Below are 27,162 nucleotides of genomic sequence, written 5' to 3'. Positions count from 1 at the left end.
GAGCCCTTCTAGATCTTAACATATTCTGAATTCTGTAGCCTTCCTTCTGATGAACAAGCAGTTTCGTTTATTCCAGAAGTGTCTAAGCACCTACTCAACAGGTCATCTTTCCAGATTCCGCATTTGAATGATCTCACTCTTAGGGGTCACCACCCACAACTCGTCCTTGGTTTCAAACTCAGCCCCGGGGCACAGAACTAAGTTTTCCCATAAGGACTAAGAGACACTTCTGGTGTTTATAGCCTTCCCAGTCGTGATCAGCTCTCCTAAAAAGCAGCTGCAGCTGCACGGTGCCCCTAAGTGCTGGCACTGACCACACACCTGGTACGGAGATTTCTGTACACGGGTTCGAGGGCTTAGGGGGTGGTGGAGGGGAGAAGGGAGAAGGGGTTAAATGTAAGGGGGGGGGGAGAGAGAGAGAGAGAGAAGACCGCGTTATGGAAGAGATCTTAAAAATCATTCAGAATTCAGGTGCTGACTTCAGACATGTTTTATTATAATCTTACACAGTGTACATAAATTTGAACTTGTATTTATTTGGGTTCAGTTATAACACAGCATAATAAAAATCAAAGCACTGGTCCTCTGAAATAAAGCAGGCAATCACCATTCAATAAACACACTTGATTTATTTTGTATAAAAGGGTTAAGTTTACAACTAAACTTTTATGAAAAGTTTAGCATGAATAAGTACATCATTACACTTTATGCAGAAATATACATTTCTGCCACTATACAAGAAAACTCTAATTAAAGAGTTGACAAGGTTTCACTCAATATATATATATAAATTTATATATAAATATATACACAGCATTCAGTAGGCTTGCGTCAAAAAGGTAATTTCTGACCAAAAGACTTCATTTAAGTAACTGAACACTGGATCCTTCAGGTATTCACGCTCCACCTTTGACAAAAGGCAAAGTCTGCTTAGATTGGGCAATTCCTTGTGATTTTAACGTTTTCGCTCCCCATGGTGGGAATAGTATATAAAGAAAACCTTCCAACTGCAGAAAGGGCATTTTAAAAGTCTTTTTCATAAATAACGTATATCACAGTCCAGGTCAGAGAACACCCTGGGAGCTGATCATTATTAGTTTTCCTTCCATCTTTTTTCTTTTTAAAAAGGTCCATTCAACTTGTTGTCCTCCCTGTGAAATGGATGAAAAAATAGCGCCTTAAAAGATCCTATGGATTTGTGGTTGCTGTTGTTGTTGTGCAAAGAAGAAGAAAAAAAAAAAAAGTCATGAACACCTGCAAAAGATTGGGAGAGAAAGACATGTTTAGCAGAATGCAACCTAAGGGCAGAGGCGGGCAGACTGGCGCCGGGAGGAAGCCACAGTTTGAACATTTAACCAAACACTCAAAGATTGGGCAAACCCTGGCGTCCAGATGCAACACACACACCCGGCCTCGACAGAGCAAATTAAACATTAAAATAGCAGAGACTCAAGGGAAAAACTTCCCAACCCGATCTCCTATTTGGATCTCCAAAGGCAGTGCTCACAGGCGCCAGTCTGCTTCTTGTAACAATTATTTGATTGAAAACAGCCCTTTAGTTAACAGATAGGGAAGTCTGGAATCCCACATCACAGGGTCTAAGGCACAGAGTAGCAATCCTCAGCTAGCCTAGAGAATCTCAGAGGACTCTAGTTTTAGGGAAGGAGGATCACTATGGAATTTGTGGCGATAAGATTAATTACAGTGGAGCTTAGTACCTAGTAGTACCAGAGGAACAGCAGAAAGAGTCAGAGCATTCATTGCATTCACTACACAAGCCAATATGCACTTTCCTCCGCCACCTCCATCGTAAGTTATTGGCATCATTTTTTAGTAAGGAAAATGTTCTGTGATCTTGAGTAATCAGAGCTACAAGCCCCTTCATGTCTAATGAGACAACGTCCCACTCAGTACAGCAAAGGAAGCATGCATTTGCTAAATCAAACATTTTGCAGGTACACAACTACCCTTATACAAGCAAATGACAAAACACACGCACACACACACTCTGAGGCAGTTTACCAACGGGAGGCACAAGCAAACAAACACTCACCATTTACTCAGCCACAAAGTGCTTTGCTGTCATTTGACATTAACTCAGAAGGGAATTCAGAAGCCTGGAAAGAAAGAGGATAAAAGGCACGAGGTTAAACAATCTTAAGGTAAGAGCCTCTTTTTTTTTTTTTTTCTTAAGTAGTCCATACGGCAAGTTCCATTAAACACATTTATTCTACAATTCAGACTGAAAGACAGAGGCATTAACATGTCAGAACTTACTAGCACTTTCACACACGGCTCAATCTATAGCAGGTTATTCAGAAAATAAAGTTAATGGGCTCATCTGCAAGTCACCGTCTCGACAATGGTCTCCCAGGGATAACCCAAGCGATGGCGGGAGTGCGCGGCGGCGGGAGCAGGTCTTACCTGCAAGGACAGGATGCTGATGTCCGTGTTCAGGGTGGTCAGCGGCGTCCTGGACGCCTGGTTCTGCCCGGGTCTCTGATGGTGCAGGCTAACAATAGTGGGGTGCGAGTCCAGGGCGATCTGCAGGTCCAGGATGTAGTCGATGACGTGCTGCAGGATTTCCATCTTGCTCACCTTCTTGTTCTGGGGGATGCTGGGCACCAGCTCCTTGAGCTTGGAGTAGCAGTCGTTCATGTTGTAAAGCAGGCTCATCGGGTCGTCCACCGGGGTTTTGCTCCGGGAGATGCCCAGGCTGTGGTCCGACAGGCTGTTTTTCCTAACGGACCTCACCGGACTGAAGGCTTTCATGCTGACTGCGGTTTGGGAGAGACGGGGAATGAGCGGGCCGCCCTGGAGCTCAGGCCGCCGCCGCCGCCGCCTGCTGAGCTGGCTACGCTGGGCACAGGGCTCGGCTGAGAATGAAGCGCGAGCTCGGCGGGGCGGCTTTTATACGCACTCGCCGGGGCCCCACTACCGGGCTTCCCTTCGTCCCCATTGGTGGAAGGCGGCGCGTCCATCAGGCCGAGCGGGCGCTCCTATTGGAGGGCGTTGGAGCTCGGTTCTTCCGCGTTCGCAGCCAATGCCCGCGGGGTGGGCGGGACGGGGCGCGAGCCCAGCTGGGCCGGTAAATAGAGTACAGTAAGCGCGGGGCGGGGAAAGAGGGGGCGGGGGCGGGGGGAGGGGCAGACCCCGGGAGTCTAAACGTGCAGGCTTAACTCCAGTTCCAAGTGCGAGGCAGGACCCTCGCGCTGGGCGTGTGCCCCGACAAAGCCGCCCACACCTTGGAGCTTTCAGCAGCCCTGAAATCACAGCGACAGGGGCCAGCTCAGCCCAGCAGAAAGCCCAGTTCGCTGCAACCCACCGGATGGCATCAGGAAAGACAGAAAGCATTTCAGAAGAAAGTGAAAACGCAAACAAGTTTGCCACCGAAAAGTCACCTTTGTAGAGTGAGTTTCGTCTTTTAAGATAAGGAGAAATTATGTTTTAAAATAAAACACAAAAAACACCGACGCATGCACTCAGCCACAAGTTTAGTGTGGGATTTTGCAACCCGGAGCAACCCAGAGGCATTACTGTAAACTCAGTAAAGTGAGTCCTTAGTGGAAACCCTGCCCAACCTCAGGCCCGTCCCAGAGGAGCTCTGAGAGGCGGGGCACTTTCAGGGTTCCTTCTCAAGAACGAAGCGGGGCTTTTATTATAATGATCTTATTAATCGGAAATCATTAAGATAATTTGCATATTGAACCTTCGTTTACATACACTGTCCTTGAAAGGCTGCTGGCCTGTGCCCTTCAGTGTAGGGGGCAAAGTAATGTGATTATGCACAAATCGTGATTTCTGGTGTCACATTCCACCACCTACAGTATTTCTAAAGCTTGGCGACAGCTAGGTGGCCCTAACGATTAATTGGCATCTTCACACTTAAAAAAAAAAAATTCTATCATGTGTGAGGTTTGGAATCTTTTCAGCACTAGTACTAGGGGCAGCTTAAGCTTTTTTTTTTTTCGGGGGAGGGGCTATAAATCTTTAGGAACTCATTCTTTCAGCCTAAATAAAAAATTTGCAGCTATTTACTCAAATACTTTAATTCACACACAATTCTAGCTTCATTGAAGACCCAATGTATTAGTAGCATGTTTTGAAGATCATTCTTCTCTAGAAAACAATAAACTGCAAAACCCCAGAAAAGGTAATATTCCTAAGTGTCTTGTTTACTTTTTGTCTCTATCTCCTTCTCCTTTGCATTAAGAAAGAGGAAAGGGGGAAAGCTGGAGCCTGAACGCCAAGCTCGGGAACGGGGAACAGCATTGTCTCTCCCATGAATGATTAATTCCTCAGCTGGTGGGCCGGGCGGTCTCTGACCTCCATGTGACAGCCATGTGCTCCAGGGCTCCTCTCTGGGGAGGCAGAGTTGGTGGCCCTGAGGTGGATGTCACTTTCATGAAGTTCAGCCACCTGAGTTTGGAGGATGCAGGTGGGCCGGTTTCCTGTCCAGCTGAGCGTCTTGGAAAAGCCCCGCAAACGCCTCCTGCAACTCCGTTCCTGACAGTGGCCGACTAACAACGTCTCCTCTGATATTAAGTCTGGAAGTGATTTACTCTCCGAGTCCCCCCACAGTTCGAGCCTTTTGATATACTTTGTGTGCATGTGTTTCTGTCACATACGTGCCACAGTGGAACAGATTTTGTTTTGACACTATTTTGGTTCATGATGTTATACTTTGACTATTTTACAATAATAGCCAACGTAAACAAACGTCTTTGGGATTCTCAGATTATTACTTATGATTCTTGGACATTGCAGCCCTGCGGTACTGGCGCACGCCTAGCTTTCTCCAAGGACACCGTATGTTGACAGGCCTGCCAGCCTCATTATCCCACCATCCAGGCTCGGGGCCGGATGGTGAGCGCTGCGCATCACTTTACACCCTTGCAAAGTTGGTTCAGGCGGTGCCTTCTCCCAGCGTCGCTTCTGTACCCTGATGGAGTAAAATTGCTAAATATGGTGAAAGTTGTCTGCTGTTTCTTTCTTTAGCGGCTGTGCCAGAGTCCAGTCTGCCTGGCTGTGTTGAATTCAACTATTGGCACGCCACCAGTTTGACGTTCATTTAAAGATCATTTTAAGAGGATTATGAAGCTGTATAAGTTAATGATCGAAAACGGACCTGAATTGCCAGTGTGTCTGTCTCAGCAAGCTCCAAGCGAAATCACCTTTAAAATGATGTTCCTGTGGGGGAAAATCTTGGAGAATTTTGGGGTTGGGCTAAAAAGCATTTAAAAATCTGTCAACTGGTGTCTCTGTGGGTTTGCATTTGAGGCCCCTAAAGTTCAAATGGTCCCAGCTGCAGGAAGGGCCAGATCCGTGGGTGGTGGGACGGTGTCAAGCGCTTCCGGTGGTGGGGGGTGGCGACGCTGTCCCCTGTGGCTGACCCACGGGGACGGCCCCCCCCCCCCCCCCCCCCGAAAGCCACAGACCTGCCCTGGAGTCCCCGCAGCCTGGCTCCAGGGCTGACTCACGCACGCGCCTCTGCTGCAGCCCCGCCGGCGGCTCCGGCGCCCCCAGGCCCCGCGCAGTAATCAGAAGCAGCTCCGGGCCGGGCGCGCCGCCTCTGCTGTCCCCGCGTGAGGCCACGGGGGGCGGGCCTCGAGGTCCTCCCCGCACATCTGGCGCGGCGGGGAGCGCTCTCCCTTCTTCCCCCCGCTTTTGTTCCCACAGCTGTGTCCATTCGGCCCGTGACCCCCCGAGTGATCCCTGACAGGTGATGAATTGGCGGCGGCGGCGCGCGGGCCAGGCCGCGGCGGGGCCGGAGCCGGAGCCCCGGAGCAGACTCTCTGGCGCCAGGCGCGTGACGCCGCCCATTCACGCCGCCCTGCAGCCTTGTCCTCGCGGCGCCGCTCAGGCGGCTGCCATGGCAACCGCGCCGTCACTCAGCGCGCGCGCCCAGCTGATCCAGGCTCCCCGGCCCGGCCGCCGGCCCGCGCGCACCTGCAGCCGCTGCACGTCTTCAGTTTCCAGGGACTGGGGGGGAAGGAAGGAGCACCGAAAAGAAAAGCAAAAAGGGGCGGGCGGGGGGCGAGAAAAGCCGAAAGAGGGAGAAGAAAGAAGTCTCCCTTTTGCAAAAGGAGGCGTCATGTGGCTTAGACGTTGCCAAAGCAAAAGGTTTTGCTTTATTGTATTTGTTTTTGCAACCGAGGCATTCAGGGTGGGGCTGGCAAGAGGGAAGGGTGGATGGGGAGAAGGTCACTGTCTTTGCGCATGGTGACTTTTATTTATTCCTTTGGATGCTCTCAGGCCTCGCCGGGATGGCTTTGATCCCGGACTCCTAAAAATACCTTTGAAGGACCTCCACCCACGCCCCCTCAACAGTCCTATTGCCGCCCTCCTCCAAACTCTTGGAGGTTGTGCAAAAAAACCTTCAGACTTTTCCAGAACACCCCCCCCCCCCAGCCCCGGCCGGGGGAGGCGGGAGGACGTGCAGCTCGGTCCCGGAGCCTCCGCGCGCAGAGCGCAGCCCGCCAGTGCGTCCTCATTTCCACTACAAAGCGGGGGCCGGCGGCAGCCCTTCAGAATGCTGCGTTTTTGACTAAGGACACCAAGAGGCCAGAAACTTCCAAGTCATCCTGCAGACGCCTCCTCGGCCCGGCTTTATCTCCGGGGAAAGCTCCAGCCTAATAACCAGATGCCAACATTCCCGGACGGTTTATGGCATCCGGATCCCTCAGGGGTGCGCATCTGCAGTGTAGAGTGTTAGGAGCAATTACATGTCGCCTGTCCCGGAGAGGACTTCCTGAACATCACTGTCCTGCCGGCACTGAAGCCCGGGGGCGGGCGGGCGTGTGTTTGGGGGCGGGGGCTGACTGTTCCTGGTCCTCTTATCTGGTTTAGCAGAGTCTGTTGTGGTTTTCGAGGAAACGGCATCTGGATTACATAAGGATTCGAGTTTTTGCTTTACTTGTTTATTTAATACCTTGGCAAGAGGGAGCCCTTACCCTGAAACCAGATAACCGAATTTGGGTTGAATACAGCCCTAGATGAGGGGCGAAGCCGCAGAGAGCAAACAAGGGGACGTTTCTTTTCCCCTTTGGGCATTTTTGAAGACCTGCCTAACTTCTCACAGTTTTTGTCGCACGCAGCTAACAAATGGCATTTAACAAAGCGGTTTAGCAGCTGCACGGGCTGAACAGTCGTTCCTGTCCCCGCCCTGCCACTATGCGGTCCTGTACGCCCAGGGATCTCTAGAGCATCAGGAAAACGCCCTGCTAAATCCAACCGCGCGCAACCGTCGGATCCCCTTTTAGGGAGATCACTTTTCAGCTCCTTCAAAGAAAGCAAAGTTTGGGAAGTTGGGCAAAGGGGCCGATATTTGCAGTAACTACCAGCACTGCAAGTATTTTGTTACAAATGCTATGAAGTGCCCCGCGTTTGGCTTTCACAGAGGATTTTCCTGTGACTTTTGTTCCGGTCACCAAGTGAAAAAAGAAAATTAACTTGAGCGAGAGATAAGGTCCTGGAAAACAATCCCAGGCCGCCTGCGTGCTGGGGGAGCGCGGCTGGCGTCGCCCAGTCTACGCCGCCCGGAGGCGAGCGTCGCGGGGTCCCGCCACCGCAGGGAGCCCGGGTCACCGCGGGGACCCGCTGTGCGCCCCCACTTGTGAGCGCAGCGCCCGGGCCGTCCAGGTCTGCCCGCCGGGGTGCGTGGGAATCCGCAGCAGGCGGCCTGCAAGGGCGGGCTGGTCCGGAATCAAACTGCGTCTCCAAGTTACAATACGGCACCAAAAGCAAAACCCCGAGGCCCGGCTTGCGAGTGCTTAACAAGAAACACATTGTGTGCGCTGTTTTTTCTTCTTGGCTCAAGCCACGTTTGCGCGCCGGCCGCCCGCCGCAGCGAGCCAAGTCCATGACTTCAGCGGGCAGGAACCCGCCCGCCCCGCACCACGTGCGCGCCTGGCCCGGGCGGCCACCCCGCTGCGCCCCGCAGCCCTGTCCCCGGCCACGGGTGGCACCCAGGCGGCGCCCGTGTGCGTTGGCTGGCGGAAAGACTGATGTCCCTCCCTTTCGGCATCTTTAAAGCTTTTCCTCCCAGATTCTGCGCCCTCTGCCATAGAAAGGCCTGACGGTTTACAGATCCCTTCTCCCCAGTCAGGAGAACCCGCGCGGGTTCTGCAAGGCCCCAGCCACACGTCTGTCGCGTGTCACCGCTGTCCGTTCCGCAGGAGGGGGCAGGACCTAGGACTGCATCCTCGGGGTGGTGACCTCTGGGGACACTGCAAACGGCGGGGACCTGGAGGGGCTCGAGGAGGAGCAGCCCTGGGCGCGGGGCAGGGATTTGCGCTGGCGTCGCCAGAGCGCACGATGCCCGCCGTCAGCTCTGCAGGGGACCTTCGATCTTCTGACGTTTTCCCAGCGCCAGTGACGCTCGGGGCCTCATCTGTTTAGACGCTGGGGCTGCCCTTCGGCGGGACTCTGGAGGAAAGGCGGGTGAACGAAGCCGCACGCTTAATTTTAACCAGCGTGCCTGCCTTCCCCGGGGTGCTGTGAAGCACACACAGGCATTCCATGTCGAAGGAAAAAGGGCAACACGAAGGTCCTCTTTAAAGGGAGATTAAACGTTCATATTGGGTAAGAATAACTGATTTTTACACGATGAAGAGCACAGCTCATCTCTTTTGCTTTTCACCTTGAACCTAGGAGTTTGGAAAAGCAGACGCTGTCCCCATTTTACAGAGGAAGAAACCGAGGCACAAATAAATAACACACTCCTCTGGAGTGGCCTACACTCCAGGCCACACTTCCTAGGACCACACCCTGCTATGGAGCAGGGGTGTGTGACCTTGACTCCAGCCGAAGTATCGATTAGGTTTTTAAAAAACCTCGAAATTTATTTGTCCTGGATGGCTGCATTGCACAGGGCCAGGAATTTGTCACACACTGTGCTCACTGTCTTCCAGAGATAACTCGGAGTGACTGAGCTTAGCCCTTTGTTAGCCCAAGTTCAACTCAATCTTAGGACGTCTCAAATCTTAGTGCGTGTGTAGCGCTCTTAATCCTGTTTGTGACGCCAATTGTCTAGCTACTCGACTGTGCCAGTTGTTGGGCTCTTTTACCTGCTGGTAATTCCGCACCGACTGGGCCGATTGTAGAGCTAAGGCTGGGTCTGGAGCCCACAGACCCTTCAAGCCCGTTCACAGACTGGGTCACAAACCTTTCACATGCCAGGCTGCGTCACCAGACCCCTTCATGGAGGTCTATGAGCTAGGCAACCGGCCAAAAGGTCCCTGGAGCCATAGGTTGGAAAGCATGGCTGCGCTGGGCTGACGCCCAAGGCAGATGCCAGCCCACCTGCCTCACTGAAACTCCTCTCTTCTCTCTCTCTATCTCTCTCTCTCTAGAACACAAGAATAGCAACAAAACTAAAAAGATACATTGGTGCTCATGTGCAACACACACACACACACACACACACACACACACACACACACACACACACACACACACACACACACACACACACACACACACACGTGCTTACAAAGGATGTGCTAAAACCACTCCCAACTGGACCTGAGGCGAGGGCCCTGACCAAACTATTCTATTTTCCCAACAGTGTGTAAGAACCACGTGTGTACATGCAGGGTCCTGGGTCCACCTTTACAAATTCTGACTCAGTAAGCTTGGTGAGCAGCCCAGGAAACGGCTTTTTAAGCACGCATCCTGAGGCAATGCTAACACAGGTGGTGCAGGACCGGGCTTTGAGAAGCTTCAGGTGAACAAAGAGACACTTAAGTCGGCCCTGCAGTAGGCAGACTCCTGGGTGACAGTGAGCCACCCCGGACCCTTTAAGGAATCAGCCATTTGATTTGAGAAACTCAAGAGGAGGATGAAGATCTAATATAGTTACCTGTTTACCTGCATTTTAACTTTTTGCCTTGTTCTTTCTTCCTTCCTGATGTTCCAATGTGTTTCCTTTATCATTTCCTTTCTCTTTCAAGAGCATTCTTTAGACATTCTTTTAGGATAGGCCTGTTGGTGACAAGTTCTCTTAGTTTTCCTGCATCTAATTTTCCTGAAAACTTATTTTCTCCTTCAGTCCTGAAGGATATTTTTGCTGGATATAGAATTCTGGGTGGAAAACTCTTTTCCTTCAGCACCTGACGTGTTGTGGAACTTCCTTCCTTCCATCACGGTTTCTGATGAGAAATCCCTGGTCACTGGAATTGCTTTTTCCCCTGAAGAGAAGGTGTCGTTTCCTTTCTCTTTAGTTCTCAGGAGTTTGCCTGTGATGTATCCGGACAAGGGTTTCCTTAGGTTTATTCTGTTGGAGCTTCTCTCAGCTTCTTTTGCCAAACTTGGGGAAATTTCAGCCATTATTTCTTCACATGCTTTTTCAGCCCTGCCCTCTTCACCTTCCTTCAGGAATTCTGACGACAGGAATGTCCCAGCTTTTGTTAGGGTCCCACAGATCCTCAAGGCTACCTTCATTTTAGAAAAATCCGTTTTCTCTCTGCTGTTCAGGTTGGAGGATTTCTATTGTTCTGTCTTCCAGGTTCACTGATTCTTTCCTGCGTCTTCTCCATTTTGCTTTTGAGCCCGTTCCGTCAGTTTTCTACTTTGGTTATTGTATTTTTCAGTTCTAAAATTACCCCTTGATTCTTCTTTATCTTCTATTTCTTTGCTGAGATTTTCTATTTTTTCATTTTTTTCCCCCTGAGCATATTCGTAATTGCTTACTGAAAGATTTTTACGATGGCTCCTACAAAAGCCTTGTCAGGTAATTCCAATATCCATGCCCACTCGGTGTTGGCAACTGTCGGTTGTCTTTTCTCACTCAGGTTGAGCTGTTCCTGGTTCTTGGTATGATGAGTGATTTTTGTTACCCAGTATGAGTGATTTTGTTATTTTGCTATGACACTCTGGAGCTTATTTAAACCTTGCATCATAGCAGGACTCTGCCGACCCCACCCAGGCTGGGGGGGAGGGGCGCCTGCTCACTGCTCCCCAAGTGGCCTCTCCCAACACTGTGGGGGTCACAGTGTCACAGGTGTGGAAGGTGTTGCATGTCGCAGTCCTCACTCAGCTTTCCCCGAGGCCACCCAGTGAGGAGAGAGAGCAGGGGAGCGGGTGGTGGACATCCAGGCTCCCACGTCATCTCTCCTGAGCCTGAATTGAGAGGACTCATTACTGACTAGCAGAGATTAATGTTTGTTCCCCATTCTGCCTTCTCTGGCACCATCCTGTTGTTCAGGGAGGTGCCTCGTGACAGCAGGGCGAGGGTTGACATCTTAACTGTCCGCTCGGCCTTTGCTGAAGGGGGTGGAGTTGGTGCCACAGTTTTTTTCTGTGGTGGTTGGTCAGAAGAGGAAGGTTATTGTCTTCAAGTTCTTGGTTTCTTGGCTTCTCTCTTATAATTGCTGTGTGACAAATCTAGACCTCTCTGAGGCCGCCAGGCTGTTAGAAGCTCCAAGCTGGCTAGATGAGAAGCCACATGGAACAGGCTAAAGGAGGAGCAGCCCCAGTCACCTGTCACCCGAGCTAAGCCTCTGACTGTGAGTAAAGAAGACACGTTGCATGTCTAGCCCAGTAAGATGACCTCAGCCCCAACTACCAACTAGCACATGTTTGCGGGAGACCCTGAGTGACAATGCCCACTGGAGCCAACCACCGGGATCATGAGAGAGTAAGCTGTTGTCTTAAGCCACTAAGTTTTGGAGTAGCTTGTTACACTGATAACTAAAGTGGTCTCCAAAACAGAAATTGGGGGAAAATCAGAGTTTCTAAGTACAATCTTATGCATTTATTGTAGCTGTAGTCATTGATAATGTATTTGAGCTTTTTTCCTGAAAATTTTACAATAACAAATGATTTATAGTGCATGAAGTAAACATAGCCCCACATTCAACAAACGTGCATTACTTTTAAAAAGTAATACATGGTGTTTTATTTGACATTTTGCGTCTAGTTTATACTCAGGTATATACCGTGGATCTTTTTTTAACCAGTAAGAATCCCTATCAACTTTCCCTCAAGGTATAGAATTTATAACTCTATGTGATGACTATATTTTTTGAGCTAAGAACAAGTATGGTGAATGGCCTGACCAACTCAGGGGCCGAGGAGAGGACAGGGAAGTGGAGCTGGTGTGGTTAGTGGCTGCCCGTGGACCACACAGTGTCCCAGTAAGGCAGAAAGAGCATTTGGTACCAACAGACATTTCAGAAACTGTATCACAGGCATCTCTTTTCCTCATCAAGATTTTAAGGTGATTTTGACATTGTCTTTATACAACGGGGAGACTTGAGCTTGGAGGCATCGTGCTTCAGAGGTTAGGGCCAGGCTCTTTATCCCACGGGCTCCCGGAAGACGCCATGTGTCTGAAGACTGGGATGCTTGAGGACTGAGGGATTGGGCCACGGGAGACCCTGGGGCAGTAGCTGTTGGCAGCTTCCAAAAAGCCTCCGTCTCCCCGGTGACACCATCCTAGCATGGCTGGTTCTGGTCCTGAGAAAGCAGTCAGGGGTGGGTGATGCAACGACAGTTCATTAAGTCCTGCTTCTAAGTCCTGGGCCTGCATTCCCCAGGAGGAGCCACTGCAGAAATGCAGAAGAGCGACCCCCTGGACTGTGTGCAGAGGTTCTCTCGGTTGCTGCGGGAGTGGGGTGCACGCGGGGGAGGTGGGAGCTGAGGGTCCTCTTTGTTTCAGCACCCCTGGTTTGCAGCATGCACAGGTGGGTTCTCATGTATAAAGGGAGGGCACCGCTCCTCCACCTGCTCGTCCACTAAACTCTTACCGACTGTCAGGTGGGGACAGCTCCTTTCCCATTTTATAGTCCTGCAAACTGCTGGTACTCAGGGTGCCCAGGTGACCTGCCCATGTCAGGGCAGCCAGGAGATGGTGGAGCCAGTGTCTGAGCCCACCTGGTCTGACTTCAAAGTCTGTGCTCCTAAGACTCTGAAAGTGTGTCACATCCACTTCCATATCTCTGGGAGAAATGCTAGCTTTAGGAAGAAAATCTTTACCATGGATATTTTATGGTAGTTTCTGAGAAAGGCTGAGATAAGCTACTGAGCATGCTCACTGTCCTCAGGTGGCCTGCGGCTGCTGTGTTCTGGGGGTTGCTCTTGGGGAGAAAAGGGCCGTGCTGCCTGAAGGGCTGGAAGGAACGACGGGCAAGTTGGAAACATTCCCTGGGCGCATCTTGCCTGCAGCGGCTCTTCTGAGCATTAACCCCCATGAGAAGAGCCCAGGCTTTCAGAGTGAGCCTGTTTTGGGGACCCCAGCACTGCATGGTGGCAGGTGGAATGTGACCCAGGGAAAGGACCTAGCCTTTCGCAAGCTGTCTCCCCACGTGCAAGTGAGAATAACAGCACCTCCCTCGGAAGGTTATTCTGAGCAGTCGATACATCTCACACATAATACCTTGAGGAATATAAATGCTCAGCAAATAAGTTTGCTGGCTAAAATGTGGACATCTATTTAAACTTAAGTTTTGGATAGACATTGAATAATTTTTTTAGTGTGAGTATGTCTCTGTATTTTATCTGCTAAGTCTAGAAACCTTTTCAGTAAATGGTTGCTTGACTGCCACAAGGACTCCTTATGACACTGCTAACAGATCTGTGAAGGAATAGGAACTTGTGTTCATTTCTCCTGAGCTCTGACGGGTTGGGATAACTGGGTGAGAGAAGACCTCTTTAACTAAACTGGAAGAGTGGAGAGTACAGAAATTCTAATTCGGAGTCCTACAGGACTGGAATGGCCAGCCGTGAACTTCCGAGAGCTTGTTAAAGAAGTCCTAGTTTCAAAAGTCCCTCCTAGACTTACATAGGTCCATGGACCCCTTCCATCTCTTTGCATAAGCCAGCTCACTGCATTCGTTTTAAATTGATTTCTGGGGAAATACACCCTGGAGGTCCCTCTCCCACTTGAGGTAGGACTGGCTGCTGCACATGGCCCCGGGTGATGTCTGCTGATGTGTGTGGCTGGCTCAAGCATAACTGTAGTCACTGGAGAATCTAGGAGAAAATAGACCCAAGTGTCCATGACTGAGTTAGCTGAGTGGTGCCAGCCGCTGTGTGCAACAAACCGGTAACTCCAACCTGCTCGAAGTGTATTTCACTAAAAGTCCAACGTGGTTATGACCGATTGGCAGCAAGTTCTCATCCAAGTGGCGATTTAGGGACGCAGGCTGCTCCCTTTTTAGTGGCTCCACCACATTCAACATGGAGCTCCCGAGGTGTCTGGGCTCATCTCCACCAAGCCTGAAGAAGAGAAAAGGGCTTGGAGAACCCCACTTGGGTGGTTTTTATGAATCAAGCCTGGAATCGATTCACAACACTTTAGTTCACATTACACTGGTCAGAACACGGTTTCTCAACTATTAGGGTTATGCAGGGTGAGTGCAGGGTTATGGCACTGTTGACACTTTGAGCTGCCAAAGGCTGGTCAGCATGAGAATAAAGCCGCAGAACCTGTGAGTGAAATCTGTTGTTGTGGTGGGCTGGCCTGTGCATTGTGCAATGTAGTGTAGGGTGTACCCTGGCTTCTGAGATCCACCAGATTCCAGTAGAACTCAATGTAGAGTAGGGTGTTCCCTGGCTTCTGAGATCCACCAGATTCCAGTAGAACGCCCCACCTTCCTCCAGTGGGACAACCGAAGATGTCCCCAGACATTGCTAGATATGCTTTGGGATGCAAAGTCGCCCTGGTTGAGAACGACTGGGTTAGCACTCGGTCACATGGTCACACCTCACCTCAGGGAGGCTGGGAAGTTAGCCTAGTATTACGCCAGGAAGAAAATAAAACTGATCTAGAGGCTGCCAGTCAGTCTCTTTCACGGTGACCGCAGCATGCTGATGCTTCTGCTGCTGTGGGGACACCAATGCCTGTTTCAGAGCTGTTTCCTGGGAGTGAGGGCATATACTGAGAATCTGAGGCCAGGACACTGGACTTGGGTGGGGTGAAGAAGATCGTGGAACCACCGTTGTGGAACTCAGTGCTTGGCGGCACTGAGTACTTATGAATGGATGAACAGTGACAGAGACACAGCAAAGGAGGAGATGACCACCCCTTAATATCCTCTTAGAATTTACAAAGCACTTTAAAAGATGAGAATGAATTCTTAGGCCATGCTGGGATGGGAAGGGATGTGGCTGGCCACTGTGTCATAGGGAGGGGGCTTTGATCTTACTTGAGGACCCTCGAATTATGCAGAAGGCAGAGCGTAAGTTAAAGATCTGGTAGTTGGGTGTGTTTCCAGAGAGGAATTGTCATTTGGAAGCAAAAAAAGGGGATTGCCCCATCGGCATATATGGTATATTGTGTGTTCATATAATTATACCTGAATGAAAGCAAGAGGAAACATGTAGGAAGCTGTTTTCATAGTCCTTTTATTAACGTTTATATGAGTTAATGAACATGCAAACAGAGCTGATGAAAACATGTCAGCAATAAAACAACAAAGTTGCTTTTAAAGAGGGAAGTCACAGGCTTGCAAGGAATCAGATCTTATCTCAGCTAGAAAAGAGGACAGGTTTTCCAAGCTCAGAAACTGGAGCCAGTGTGAGTGGTACACAAATGAAATAGAGCTCAAAGGCATGCACCCACCCGCCCATCCTCCCACCTGCCCATCCGCCCGCCCATCCACCCACTCATCCATCCACCCACCCATCCATCCACCCACCCATCCACCCACCCACCCATCCACCCACCCACCCATCCACCCACCCACCCACCCACCAATCAACTCATCCATCTACCTGCCCATCCACCCATCTATCCACCCACCCACCCACCCATTCACTCATCCATCTACCCACCCATCAGCTGCCCGTCTACCCATCCATCCACTCATCCATCTACTCACCCACCCACCCACCTACCCATCCATCCATCCACCTAGCCATCTATCTACCCAGCCATCTGTCCACCCACTCATCCATCCATCCACTCATCCATCCACCCACCCACCCACCCACCAATCAACTCATCCATCTACCCACCCACCCACCCGTTCACTCATCCATCCACCCACCCATCAGCTGCCCAGCCACCCATCCATCCATCCATCTCCCTATCCTTCAGCCACCCATCCATCCATTCATCCACTCACCCCTCCATTCACCCATCTATCAGCCCTCCATCCATCCATCCATCCAGCCACCCACCCACCTACGCATCCATCCATCCACCTAGCCATCTATCTACCCAGCCATCTATCCACCCACTCATCCATCCACCCATCCGTCCATCCATGTATTTGATATGTATTTACACCCATTCAATAAGTATGAACGCCTACTATGTGCCAGGCTCTCTTCTAGGAACTTAGGAAACATTAGTGCACAAAACCAACAAACACCCTTCACAACCAGGGTAGATATGACATGCTAGTGGGGAGAGACAAGGAAACAAAATTGGTGACTAAGTTGCATAGGTTATTAGAAGATGATAAAGGCTGTGGCAAAAAAGCAGGGATGAGGGTTGAGAAGTGCCAGAAGCAAGGATGGGGTAACAATTTTGTATAAGATGTTCCCTGTAGGCTGCATTGAGAAGGTGACATTTGAGCAGAGTCTTGAAGAAAGTAAGGAGAGAGCCATCATAGTATCTGGGGAACAGCATTTATGGAAGAGGGAACAGCCACGTAAAAGTTCCAAGGCATGAGCACCTGATGCATTCACGGTGCACTGAGGGGGCTGGTGTGACCCGAGTGCAGTGAGCCCAGGAAGAGTGTAAACAACCAGCGTAAAGAGGGGTGGTGGCGGGCGTCGGGTGTACGTGGGCGGGGGAGGCTTGGAACTGTGGCAGCCAGATGGTACTGGTAGGAGGACTTGGTTTACAGTGGTGCAACACATCCATGAGATTGGCAAAAATTAGAAGTCTGACGGTGCCAAGTCTGGTGAGGATGTGGGGCAGTGGGACTTCTCAAATGCTGCTGGCAGGCTTGGGAACTGATCCCACCATGCTGGAATGCAGAGTGGCATTCTGAGTAATGCTGAAGATGTGCCAGTTCTGGACTCCACAATTCTAGTCATGGGCACTTGAATAAACATGCACACATGTTTACTGCATCATTTGTGTGTAATTATGCAAAACTGGAAACACCCTGAGTCTCCGTGTATAGGAGAGGAGATAAATAAATGTGGCAGAATCTGTTAACCTAGAAAAGAAAATTAGAGACAGGTATCTCCAAGTATATTGAATTTATTCAGGAATATAATATAGAATTAAAATCTGGAATGCACATGATGGCAAACCACCAGTGCTTTCAATGAGGGAGGGTAAAAGAAAGGGAGAGGTTCACATAAGCTGCTTGGAACAGAGTTCATTGGTTTTGGAGGCTTAAAATCAGATTTACCATCAATTCATTGGTTGAGATGCTGTTACCGGGCAAATTTCTTCCTGGAGTATCTTATCTGAATTACTGCAGTTCTAAAGAATGTCTGATGATAAACTTTGTCACAGAAATCACATGCATGCATGCAAAGCAGGTGACGCGTGGAGGATGTGTAGGGATTTCTGATGGGTTTTACAAGGTCTTTGGAAACAGTTCTTATCTCAGACAAGCAAGCACGAGCCCTGCCTCTTTTGTGTCTTTCCCGGCCCTATTTTGTCTGGGTCTGATGGAAAGTGATTTCACCAACTTTCACAGATCCTACAGTGAAATACTATGGAGCAGTGACAATGAATGGATGAGTGCCACACATATCAAAATGAAGGAAGATCGAAAACATAATGGCAGGAGAAAAGCAACTGGTTGCAGAAGTGTGTGTGCAGTGTGACCTGGAGAGGTGCAGTACGCAACCCAGCACCGCCCGGTGTTCTCAACACGTGGAGAAGAGTATGGAGCGACGCAGAGGATGAACGGAGCCGGAGTCAGGGTGGAGGTCACTCCTCGGGGGGCGGGGGAGGGTCCAGGGCGGGGGTCACTCAAGGAGCTTCCGTGGCATACTGCGGCCAAATGCACGTAGCATACAATTTACCATTTTAACCATTTTTAAGTGTCCCAGTGGGTGGCATTCACATTGTCGTGGCATCATCACCACATCCATCTCTAGAACTTTTTCATCTTCCCCAGCTGAGACTCTGTACCCATTAACCAAAAACTCCCCATCTCCCGCCCCCAGCCCCTGGTAACCTCTTTTCCACTGTCTGTCTATGAATTGTGTTACTCTAGGTGCCTCACACACGCAGAATTATACAGTATTTGTCCCTTTGTGTCAGATGTGGGGGTCTTACCCTGGACAAAACTATATGCAAACTACTCTGTGTGTGTGAGTAGAGAGAGGATCCGTATCTTGAATCTCAAAGGAGTTCATGCCCTCAGGGGACTTAGAGCTATCGCAGTAGATCCTCGACTTCCTAGAGGCACGTGTCAGAAGATGTGCTCAAATCCCGCAATTCACAGATATTACCAATGTGAGCGTGGTAAATCCAGGGCCGAGTGCTGCCTCTCTGGAACCCTGCTGCAGCCTCAGAATCCTTCTTAACACAGTGCACAGGCAGCCACAGCACTTGACAGGCCCTGTGCTGGAAACTTATTTGCCATCTGTCATCTGGGCATATAAGTAACTTTGAAAACTGGCAGTAGCACAGGCTAAAACACTTAAATGACTTCTTTGGACCCTAAGGGTGAGCTGGTGGATTTGTGGCAATGAGTGGCTGGCATGGTTGGAAATTCCCAGGGGCCTCACTGGCCTAGTGACATGTTCCTTCCATGCCCGCCTTCCAGAGCCTGTGACTCCAGGTCCCATTCCAAGAAGATGGCCCACTCCTGTTTCCCCTGGGTCTGTGAAGTCCACACCTGCCAAGGGCTGATGTTTGGCTAATCTAGAGGGTCTTTGGACTATTTGAGCAGTTTTTCACTCTCCACCTTGAGAGGTCACACTAACTCCCCTTCATGGCGTTGTGACGTACAGGGGAGTAATGTTTAGTTTCTCTCTGCTCACAGGGATTGGAGCTTGACAGCAGTAGAGGAGGAGAGGCAGGGTCAGGCACCAGCCGGGCCAGCACAAAGGTGTGCACTTAGTCCTCGCGACAACCCCAGGAAGCAGCCAGAGCTTTAGGAGACCCATTTTAGGGTAAGGAGGCAAGACTCAGAGAGATTAAGCAACACATCCGAGGTCACAGAGCCTCTCAGAGACCAGGGAGCAAAGCCATGACGGCCGATCCTGCTTCTTTCATCTCTTCACCTCTTTTTTTTTTTCAGTCAAGAATGGAGAAAGTGGTGACTGAAGTTACTCTCAGGTGGAGCAGAGTAACAAAGCCTGGGCAGCGTTTCCATGTCTGCTCGGGAGTTCAGGGTCACCTAGGCGGGAATGGGACTTTGCTGTTTTGTTCTTGAAAACACTGCCAGGGAGAACCTGACTTGAACGACCTGGAAGCTTCTAGAAAACATGGAATTGCAGACCCTCTACCCCTGCCTATTCCATAAGAATTTGGTGTTGGGTGGGGAACGGGGACAATGACTTTAAAATTTTCACAAGATTCCCGGGCAATCTTGGGTCACGCCTTAAGAAACACTCCCCAGGCCCTCAGCTTCCTAGCCGAGGTCGAAACGTGGCTGTGGAGCCTGCATTTTGATACGATCCCTCGGATGATCCTTAAGCACACACGATGTGACAGCCACTGTCCTCCAGCGACTTGTGAGCAGTGATTTGGTTTTTCCTAGTATGTTGTCCTAATCACTAGTGACGGCTGTATCGTGATTAGAAGTGGTCATTTTATGACAGAATGGAGCTTCTGACTTTTGGGGACAGTGAAGGAACTACAGGACTCACCCTCTCTCACTTACCCTTGTTCCAGTTTAAAACACAATTATTTATCATCAAAATAAATGAACATGTTCACCTTTGAATATAAACCATATGAGAGAACAAAGAACACCTTTAAAAAAAACCCTAACCCGAAGCCATCTTTGTGCATTGGCGACGACTGAGTTCTGCTTTTCATTTTTATGTAGCACTGTTTCTACCTACGAGCATTTGGTCCTGTTCATTGCCCCAGCTCCTTCTCTGCCATTCTCGTCTGCAGGCAGCGTTCTAGAGAGCACGATGGCAACGCTGCTCTGCTGTTCTGTAAGAGCTGCTGTGCTGGCCGCTGGGGGACTCCGTCCTGGTCTGACTGTCAGCTGTGCTGTCCCCTCCTCCTCCTGGCAGGGGGCCGAGGAGGGCACCCTGCTGGCCCAGCTGTTTTTAATGACCTCCCGGAGGATTTCTCTAGGTGAGTGACTCAGCATGACTCAGCAACCTGCCTTTTTATGGGAGCCAGGAATATTTTGCCACAGCACCAACATATGGTAAACATTCACACTGTTGAGCACAATAATTGTAAATTAAACACACCAGGAAAAAAAGAAAAGGCCCAGATTTGCTCACGCCCAAACTGGAGAGATCAGCTCAAGGATGAGAGGCTCAAGTGGGAAAAGGCATTTCTTCCCTGGGGCTGCGGTGGAGAGCTGTTGCCCTGAAGGGGGCCCGGAGAGAACTAAGACGCGGTGACACACAGCCCCGACTTCCACGCGGAGAGGCGCTGATGCATGTGTCTCTCCAGTTTAAAAATAAAACAGCCAGCCAAGGAGGAAACAGCTCTGTTCGTCTGAAATAATTGCCACCGTGGCTGCATTAGCTTTATTTATTTGTGGGGAGAGGTACGGTTTATTCTAAATTTTTCAGTTTGGTGAACTTTTACCTTCTTTTTTTTCTTTTTCTTTTTCATCTGCGTGGAAGTAGGGCTATTTAAAAAGGCCGACACTTGGCAGCCTCTGCAAATGGGATTTTGATGCTGTGAATCCTGCAGTGAGGACCATTCTGGCAGCCCTCGCTGGAACGCTGGCTGCTTGGAGCTCGCTGCGTTATTTTCCCCCGGCGTTTCTGGGGTCATCGTGTTAAGCCTTCAGTTAAAGAACAGCTTCTTTGAAGCAGCTGGTTTGGGCCGGCCTCCTTGTCCCGGGATGGTTTCTTGGTATTTAGTGTTCACGTGACAAAGAACACACACTGGATTCCTGGCCTTTTAGAGTTTGGTGTTTTCTTCAGCTGAAGTAGCTTGTTATGCTTTAGAAAGATTTTGCTTTTTAGGTCACAAAGTAGAGTGGGAAGGTTGGGAGAGTTTTGGTTTTTCTGTTGTGTTGTTTTTTTGGTTTTAGAAGTCTTGACGTTGTGCTGATTATTTTAAGGGTCTGGATGTAAGAAATGAGAAATAGAGATTTGCGAATGGAGCTGATTTGAGGGACTGTCTGGCATTTGGGCTCCGGGTTTACCACCAAGGCAGATGGACTCAGTAGCCTTCCTCAGTCATTCTCTCTCCTGTTAACCTGCTTTGGTTCTCTGTGTAGCACCTGTTAACCATCTGAAAGGCCTTGTCTAATACACTCCTGACATGAGGGCCTCCTGTCCCCTTGCAAGCCTCTTGCCCCAGCACCTGCAGGAGTGGCTGGCCCAGGGTGCATGAAGGGACGAGCGAACGGAGATGCACTTGACAAGTTGGCTGTAATGAAACACTCTCTACATCCAAGTCTATTCACTGATTTGCATTTTAAAATAAGAGGCCAGTGTCTCCAGAGATCCCCAAACCGGGGAGAGTGAGGCACTGAGAAGGTCTGCGTGTGGACTGGACGATGGTGGAGGGAGGCGTCCCAAGTAGAAGGAGAAGCTGCAGAACTGGGAGCCAACGTGGGAGCGCAGGACGTCCAGAGCTGAACACAGACTGGCGTAACCAGCTGCAAATGGACGTTGACCATCGTGGAGTGATGCCCAATGCTATTTGATCCTGTAGGGATCAAGAGAAGATCGGCAATCGACTGCGTTTTTAACACGTGGTACCCACACTGTCAGGGTCATTTTGTTTGTTTTTTAACTGATAGGGCCTCCTTTGAGTTTGCTTCTGAAAAACAAAGCCGGCTCTGGTTTTTCTCTCTCATTCTCCCATTTCCCCTCCATCCTGGGCCCTGGGGCTGGTCCCCTCCCCTCTAGGCGGTCACTCCTGACTGGGGGTCCACCCTGCCCCTCAGGGCCAAGCCAACGCCACCTGCTGACAGCAGGCAGCCAAGTTGAGACACTCGGCCATGCCACCAGGAGGATGGCCCGAGTCCTCGGCCAGCCTGGAGCCCAGCAGGTGCGGCCCGGCCCACTCTCCAGCCTCCACGTCCGTCACCTGCTCCTCTCCAGGACGCTGCAGCCGTGTTTGCCTGCTGTTCCCTGGGGGACCCGGGGACGGTGTTTCCTGACACCCGGCCCTCACCTGGTGTACCCTCACTCTCCCTTTCATTGCCGCCCTTCTCTGTCCTTCGGGTCTCAGATGCCACCTCCTCCCTGGTCCCCAAGCCTGGATTCGCCTGCCTGTGCTCCTCCACCAGGACCCAGCCTGGGCTGTGCGCTCCTGCAACAGAGGGGTAGGGGCTCTCACCACGGGCATGGCAGTGGTTCTGCAGAGGGGCGAGGATGTCAGCATCAGCTGGGGCGCCTCAGAAATGCCGATCCTCAGATCCCGCCCCGACCTGCTGAATCAGGACCTCTGGGGCTGGGGCCCGGGCTCTGGTCTGCCAGGCCTCCTGGGCATCCTGATGGCGGCCCACGCGTAGGCCCCGTGGGAAGGGTGGGCAACTCCATCTCTCGCAGCTCCCCTGACCGCTCAGCCTCCAACGTAGGCATGCCAAAGCCACCAGTGGTGACATCGTGTCCCAAAGACACACTCAGAGGAAATAGCTCAAAACCAAATGTCAACAAACATGCTGGGGACAGGGACGGGGCTGGGGCCCACGTGCTGAAGAGGAGCAGGATGTGAGTCCATGGGGGCCCAGCCCGAGGCCGCCGACTCCTGTGGTCCCGAGGCTCGCGGGGCCCAGGCCGGATCAGCAGAGGACCGTGACGGGCTGGAGGGCAGCAGGGAGTGCGGTGCAAGTCCAGGACCCCCGTGGGACGCTGCCCAGATTTTGGGGGTGGTGATGGGTGTTTTACCAGACTGGGGTTGCATTTGTCATGTTCACAGACTCAAAAATAACGATTTTGTTGTTGCCAAAATGGAGCCCTAAAGGTCACGTTGTGCTGTGTTTTAAATTCGGTTGGGAAACAGAGGCCTGGAGTGATGAATGGAGGGGCCGAGGCACCGCACAGCTGGTGAGGGCAGTGCTCTGCCCCGATGGACAGACGGACAGACAGCAGCTCTGCCCTCTCCTGGCCTTGGCAGCCTGGCCTGGGGAGATGTCCTCAGAGCCGCCTTGGGCACCCCTGGGGGCAGGCAGCGGCCTCTCCAGGAGCAGCCCACCCCCCAGGGCTGGCCTGCCTCTTCCTTTCTTTTCCAGGGGCTGCTGGGGATGGGGTTTGGAGAAAGCTTCCAACCCCAACTGCTGGAGGCCTTCTTAGGCTTTCCGGGCATATAGCTCCTTTTTCCTTCAGTTTTTGCCCCATTCTTGGGCTAAAGGGAAATTTGCACTAATCACAGCATATGTCACCCTGAGAGATAGGAAACTAGATGAGGCAGGGATCCTGCCAATCTTCAGAGAGCTCACAAGCAAGGCCACACAGGTGGACAGACACACGTGTCCCCATACCCCAAATGGAAGTGTCATGTTTCCAAGCAATGGTGTCAGCATTAGGGTGACCACAGTATTTATTTTCCAAAGCAGGATATCTTTGAGGATAAAAGAAGACATCATTAACAATTAAGGACAATAGCCTAAGCAAGTGTCAACCCAACTGTCCTAGTCAAACGTCACCTAACTATGACCAAGTGATTGAGGCTAGTCAGTGAAGGATTTCTATTGCCTACTGCAGCCAAGTGGAAATGTCATGCAGAATGGTCTACAAGTTAGTGAATCTGGCTGACAGTGCTCTGTTGTGTCACCTTTCTGTGTGTACCAGTTATGGAGTCACTTTTGCACCCTGTGGTTAAGGCTCAGTAGAATTAGACCTAAGTGACACTTTGGCACAGGGGATGCAGGTAGGGCAGTCAGCAGCATTGAGGTCACAATGAGGCCACAGTTGCACTTTCTGGGGCTTTGTGTCCTCCCAACCTCTCTGTTCCATGCCAGCGAGACCAGAGTAATTTCCTTCTAGAGAGCTGGGCCCCTGCCGTTCTCTTGGCCCAGCCTCTCAGCAGCCCCCACCTGACAGATGGAAAGAGTGTGGGACTTCTGTGCCCAGGCTGCCAGTGCTCCTTGGAGCCCCTGGCCTGGTGGCACCTCCCAGGTCTGCTCCTGCTGCCCTGGTGCCTTCCCCAGGACTTCGTCGGTGGTCTTCATCCACCTCTTCCAAAGGGCCTCCTTGTTGCCTTCAGACAAGTGCAGCACCCAGCTCCCCGCTATTACATTTTGTCAGAGTCACCTGTGGTGGTCTCATCCTTCAGACTGTGGTGCCACCTTTGAGATCACCTCCATTTTCTTATTAATCTCTTGTCCCCACAATGACCATTACAGACTAGATGATTCGTAGATGGCTGTGAATTCGTGGAATTTTCCCTTCCTATTTATGTCTAGGAGAAGAGATCCTTCCAGTGTCTTCTAGGGATGACAGGGAGTAGGGACAGTTGGGAAGCTTCGAGTCGGGGGGTACAGGACATGGGTGTGTTCACGCTGGGTGACGTAGCCTGCTCTGGGGCACACAGCCATCTTGCTGTGTCCAACTCTTGGGTCTGGACAGATTTAATCAGCAGGTGGGGGCCATTTGTCACACAGCTTGGATACTCTGCTCTGCCTTGCACTGTGTGCTGCTCAAACCAGACGCTGAGCAAGCACAAGGCACGTGCATTCCCATTCTGTCCTTCATCCTGCACGAGGGCAGTTTTACAGAAACTCAGAGCTGCGCTTTTCACTCTTCAGTGGGTCCCCCAGCTCTTCAGGGTGGCGCCTGCATGACTGGCCCCTGCTCAACCCACACAGGTCAAAGAGTATCTCACCCAGTGCCCGTCACCTTTCTGAAGACCCCCGGTGCTCACCCTGCCCTTGGCCTAGCCTGCAAGTTCCCTCACTTAAGACTCAGACACACAAAGCCTTTTGTGGCCCAACCCTCCAGTTAGAAGAGGCTGTTTCCTCCGTCAGGCCCTGCCCTGCCCTGTACAGATTTCCAGCAAGGCGTAGAGAACACTGCGGGTGAGTGTCTGGCTCGTGTGTGTTGAGATTTCCACTTCCCTTTGACACCATAAGCTCCTTAGAGACCTGCCCAGTGTCTCGTGTTCACTGTTGTTTCCCGGCACCCAGCACTGGGTCGAGCGCAACGAAGTTCTAATTAATATCCATGGAATGAATGAGAGAAGTTATTTTATTCTCAGCAGAAGAAAAGCGTTAATGAAGAAGGGACAGGTTACCAGTGCATAGATCTCCATGGCATCACGGAAACAAAAAGACTTGGATGCATGTACTTTTTCTTCTGGTGTGAAGACTGATGTCACATTTTGATTGACTTATTTAATTGACACAAATTTTTCTACCTCTGGAAGACTCTAGAGTGGGGACAAGCACACGGCCACTCTGAATTTGTGGTACCCAAACAAGCGGGGAGAAGGAAGTGCAGACATATAACCAGTGCCTTGTGGCTTCAGTTGATTGGTTTCATAAGACTGAAGGACGCAGAAGGTCACTCTTCATCCGGCCCCTGACTCACCCCTCATTTCCCACGGCGAGACACAGGTGTAGGCACCGAGAGAAGGGTTCGGACGACCGAGCTTCCGTAGGGTACCTTTTGCTGCTGTGCTGCCCAGAGGTGCTACACTTTTGTCACTGTTCTTGACTTTGAATGTTATCGCTGCCATTTCAAATAAGAGGGGGAAACACATTTTCATTTCTGTTAGTTTTAACGTCACTCCTTGAGAAGTTTATTCCCAGGGAGAACTCCTATGATGCCTTGAAATTTCTGATTTATCACCTAATGAAAATCAGCATCTTTAGAGCTTGTCCTGTGATTGATCAGGAAGTTGAGAATTTGTCCCAGGAAGGATGTGTCTCTGAAATTTGTACTAAAATGAAAATCTTAATGTTGAGCTCCTTTTTCCACCTGAAAAACTGCCCTGCCCACAAATCCTACTGTATCTTTCTCCACTTAGGGGAGGGTCGGCTCCTTCCTTGGCATCTCGAATGCTATGAACACTTCTTTCCTTTTGCTGAGTTAATGATCCTTATGAAGACATATCAAGGAAACAGAAGTTATTGAATTGAGGGAAAGAGCGGAGTGACTGACATCTTCAAGTGGTTATCAAGGAATAGGAAAGATGTTGGCTTGCCCGTGTTCTTCTCTGCACAGAACTGCTGAGGCCTCCTCCAACCTGTGGACAGGACAGTGGCAGGGCAGCTCATTATGAGACATTTCAGGGCAGTCCGGGCCCATGTCACTGTTCCTAATAGATGGGAAGAAAGCAAACCAGGTGATGAAGCAAAGAGGCTGAGCTGAACCGTGGCTGGGAAATCCAGAACCCAGCCTCTTCTCTGAATGGTATGCACAAGACATTATTTGCAGAGAAAAGCAAGCCTTTCTGTTTTCTGAACAAGCTAGTGGAAATGGTCAGGACCAAGTTGCAGTGAGAAAGTGTCCCGGGGAGGATGGAAAGTCTTGGGGCAGCAGATGGTGTGGATGGCAGCACAGAGTCAACTCTCCACTGTGCTTGGGTTGAAGGCAGACGAAGCGGGTGACAGCTGTGGCAGCGACCACGGATTGGACAAATAGTGACTGTCATGATAATCAAAGCCTCTAGGCTAGGGGAGCAGGCTGCAGAGTTAAGGTCACTGTTAAATATCTTTGAGAAGAGGCTTGATAGTAAACTAACATCTGTATGCACACCATGGCAGGGATGTGTTCGTTCATTCATTCATTTACTAATTTTGAGCATCAGTGCTGTGGCAACTACCAGGATGGCAGCATAGGAAACAAGGATGAGAGATGCACATTTGTTGGAGAGGCAGGTGACAAATATGCACATCGCAATGGGCTAAGTCCTGGGAGAGGCAAGCCCAGGGTGCAGGGAAGCCCAGAGCAGGGAGCAGGAGGATGGGAAGACTTGCTGGAGAGACGGGTCTTAGGAGATGGTAGGAGCGGTGGGCAATTCTAGTAATATAATTATGATAACGATGACAGGTACGTACATAACACTTACCATGCCAGGGGCTGTCATAAATGCCTCCGAGGGTTTTCCTCTTGTGTTCCTTACTCACAATAGCCTCTGGAGGTGGGTCTATCATTTGGCAGTTTGAGTGCTAGGCAGGGTGTTCAAGCAGAGAGGAA

General features: G+C 50.6%; 1 protein-coding gene across 1 annotated transcript; it reads right to left on the bottom strand.

Moving 5' to 3' along the window:
* Positions 1 to 766: 766 nt before the first annotated feature.
* On the bottom strand, positions 767 to 2,819 carry ID2 (inhibitor of DNA binding 2). Its single transcript, XM_063078915.1, has 3 exons — positions 2,425 to 2,819; positions 2,054 to 2,117; positions 767 to 1,254 (listed from the first exon to the last, which is right to left on the bottom strand). Exons 1-2 carry the CDS (start codon positions 2,770 to 2,772, stop codon positions 2,061 to 2,063), a joined length of 405 nt encoding a protein of 134 aa, XP_062934985.1. The 5' UTR covers positions 2,773 to 2,819; the 3' UTR covers positions 767 to 1,254; positions 2,054 to 2,060.
* Positions 2,820 to 27,162: the final 24,343 nt, after the last annotated feature.

Source organism: Cynocephalus volans, chromosome 14 (genome assembly GCF_027409185.1).
Source record: "Cynocephalus volans isolate mCynVol1 chromosome 14, mCynVol1.pri, whole genome shotgun sequence".
NCBI classification, from domain to species: domain Eukaryota; kingdom Metazoa; phylum Chordata; class Mammalia; order Dermoptera; family Cynocephalidae; genus Cynocephalus; species Cynocephalus volans.
Note: the sequence above shows the minus strand (reverse complement) of the source record. Positions and strands in the feature narration are given on the sequence as shown.

What these genes read in the sequence shown, in the direction of transcription:
- ID2 (XM_063078915.1), bottom strand. Translation starts at nt 2,772, where the DNA reads ATGAAAGCCTTCAGTCCGGTGAGGTCCGTTAGGAAAAACAGCCTGTCG. An exon ending in TCAGCATCCTGTCCTTGCAG is followed by an intron (nt 2,118 to 2,424) that starts GTAAGACCTGCT and finishes CTTTCTTTCCAG; the next exon opens with GCTTCTGAATTCCCTTCTGA.